The sequence below is a fragment of the Oryzias melastigma genome, linkage group LG12 (assembly GCF_002922805.2).
Source record: "Oryzias melastigma strain HK-1 linkage group LG12, ASM292280v2, whole genome shotgun sequence".
NCBI lineage: Eukaryota > Metazoa > Chordata > Actinopteri > Beloniformes > Adrianichthyidae > Oryzias > Oryzias melastigma.
The window spans coordinates 13,823,519-13,825,747 of NC_050523.1; the positions used below are offsets into that span (position 1 = coordinate 13,823,519).

Consider the following 2,229-nt stretch of genomic DNA (forward strand, 5'->3'; position numbering starts at 1 on the left):
GATTAATAAGTATTGATTATCTTCTCCTTTTACTATTTTTGTAAATAACTATTAAGTGCCAAAAGGATTTTTTTTCTAAGCAGTAATCAGTATAGCTATTACTAGTCATATTTATAATAATGAGTAGCCCAGCAAACAACAACTATCTGGTTAATTTTCTGCTAACAAAGAAAACGTGTCTACAACTTTAAAGTGTTGCCACTCAAAACCTCTTTTTATATTGTAGAAGTTCATATTCTCTGACTCCCCTGTCATTTGTGAATTGGTTTACTAAACTACTTTTAAGTGATCTTTGTTATTCCTATTTTTTAACACTACACCTTTTTTAATGCCAAACAACTTCTCCATCTTTCTTCTTCTATTATTGCTTTTGTGTGAAGTAAGTTAAGCTTTCTTTCATGTTTCTTGCAAAAACAAAAGTCAGCTTGGTTGTCATTTTTCCTCCTTCCAAACAGTTTCTGCATGAAGCCTCTAAGTGAAACAGTGACACCTTCTGTTGCAGTTTGAACACTACTTGAAGCAACAAGTGAACATACAGATAATGTGCAGCTAGAGTTGTGAAATTTCAGGATCAGAGCAGCTCTGGAAAGCTGTGAGGAACAATATTACTGATTAGATAAAATCCTTTTGTTACAAGCAAAAACACATCTATACAAGATAACTTAGTCAAATTAAAGCTAGTGAAATCATTTTTGGAAGAGTTGAACGCAGTCACAATTGAGCCACTGTGTTAATGTGACAGATTCTAGAATACATTAGCATCATCATCTGGTCTGGGGCTGCAACCTCACACTTAAAATGCTTAAAGAAGGTACAACACAGATTCCTTAAACGTCTGGCAGGTCAAACTAGAGGCACCGATACAGTTATGACTTCAATTTTATCTTCAGATCACCAACATTTTTCAATGTCCCAACACTAGAATCGATTGGATCTCACTTTCTGAGGACCATAATGACTGACGAGATTGATTCCTCATACCTGTTGGGCTGCTTTGGACACCATGTGTCACAGCGAACAAGCAGTGTCCTCAAGATTTAACGGTTAGATATTGCACATTTTGTCAAATTTGCTTTAATTTCTTCCATGTCCTTAGTGCACTTTTAGTTATCTTTTTCCATAAGGTTTGGGAAATTTTGAAATAATGCACATCTGTGTTTTATTATACTCATTTGGTATATTTATATGAAGAATTTGTGTTTTTTTTTTTTGGTGTATGATTTTGCCTATTAATGGGCTTCTGCCTGTTAGCAAAACTGTATAAACATACAAATAAATAAAAGTTTCCACTACAATGGATGACAGAGAGTGTAGCCTGCATGAGTAACAAATCAAATCTGGAGTCAGGGATGGACTCATGGTAGAGGATTACAACAGCGGGAATTTCTATCAATTTTGTGCTTGGTCTTGTGTAATTGTGTCTAACTTACATGGGTCCAAAATAATGTCCACATCTATTATTATTCATTTCTGTCATTAAAAAAAACCCCAAACAACTAGTTGTGTTTCCATCACACATATGCACAAAACTTTATCAATTGTTATCGTTCGCCTGGGGCCCCCAAACTGTTTTGTACGCCCCTGTTTGGAGTAAATCTCTCCTGAGACTAAAGTTCAGAGTGATGTCAGAACCACGGCACTGTACCTAATGTGAACATAACTTGTTGAAATGTATTTTCCTGCTGTTTTAGGAATATGTCATCTCTGCTCTCATAGTGGCACAGACTGGCACCTCCAGCCTCTCACGTGCGTTTTGCGCTGCGCCGCATGGCTGTGATTCCCCGCCGCAGCTTCATGGAGACGACGTGTTTGTAAAATCACACCGCTGCTGTCAAGGAGCCTCTTTTTTCCCCCTCTCTGTTGCCCTTTCCAACAATTAGTAACGCTCACAGCAGCTCCCTCCTCCAGTTATTGGATCAGGAAGAATGGACGCAGCTCCCACACTCTTGTTCCTGCTGTGCGGACTTTCTCTGGAGGCTGACTGGGAGCTCCAGGGCTCTCCTGTTTCTCCAGCCGAGGATGCTATCGATTACAAGGATCCCTGCAAAGCTGGTACAGTGACCACCTCTGTAGTTTGACATTAGAAACGTGATTTAAAAGCTATTTTAAAAAATATAGAGTTCAAAGTGTGCTGGTTGTGGCTGCAATAAATAATAAAAAAAAAATAAAAAATAAAAAACATTTCTGAACTTAAAGTGCAAAATTACATTGTTATATTGATAGCTAAAA

At 37.6% G+C, this 2,229-nt stretch overlaps 1 protein-coding gene across 5 annotated transcripts in view; it reads left to right on the forward strand.

Annotated features, from left to right (window-relative positions):
• The first annotated feature begins 761 nt into the window (after positions 1-761).
• LOC112163076 (bone morphogenetic protein 1) overlaps positions 762-2,229 on the forward strand; it is a 15,290-nt gene continuing 13,822 nt past the window's right edge. Inside the window, exon 1 of one of the 5 annotated variants that reach the window (XM_036214410.1) lies at positions 762-2,052. In XM_036214410.1, the coding sequence (XP_036070303.1) occupies positions 1,926-2,052 (127 nt within the window). In that variant the 5' untranslated portion in view covers positions 762-1,925. The remainder of the gene's footprint in view (positions 2,053-2,229) is intronic. The other 4 variants (XM_036214409.1, XM_036214408.1, XM_024299211.2 and 1 more) reach the window with 4 other exon arrangements.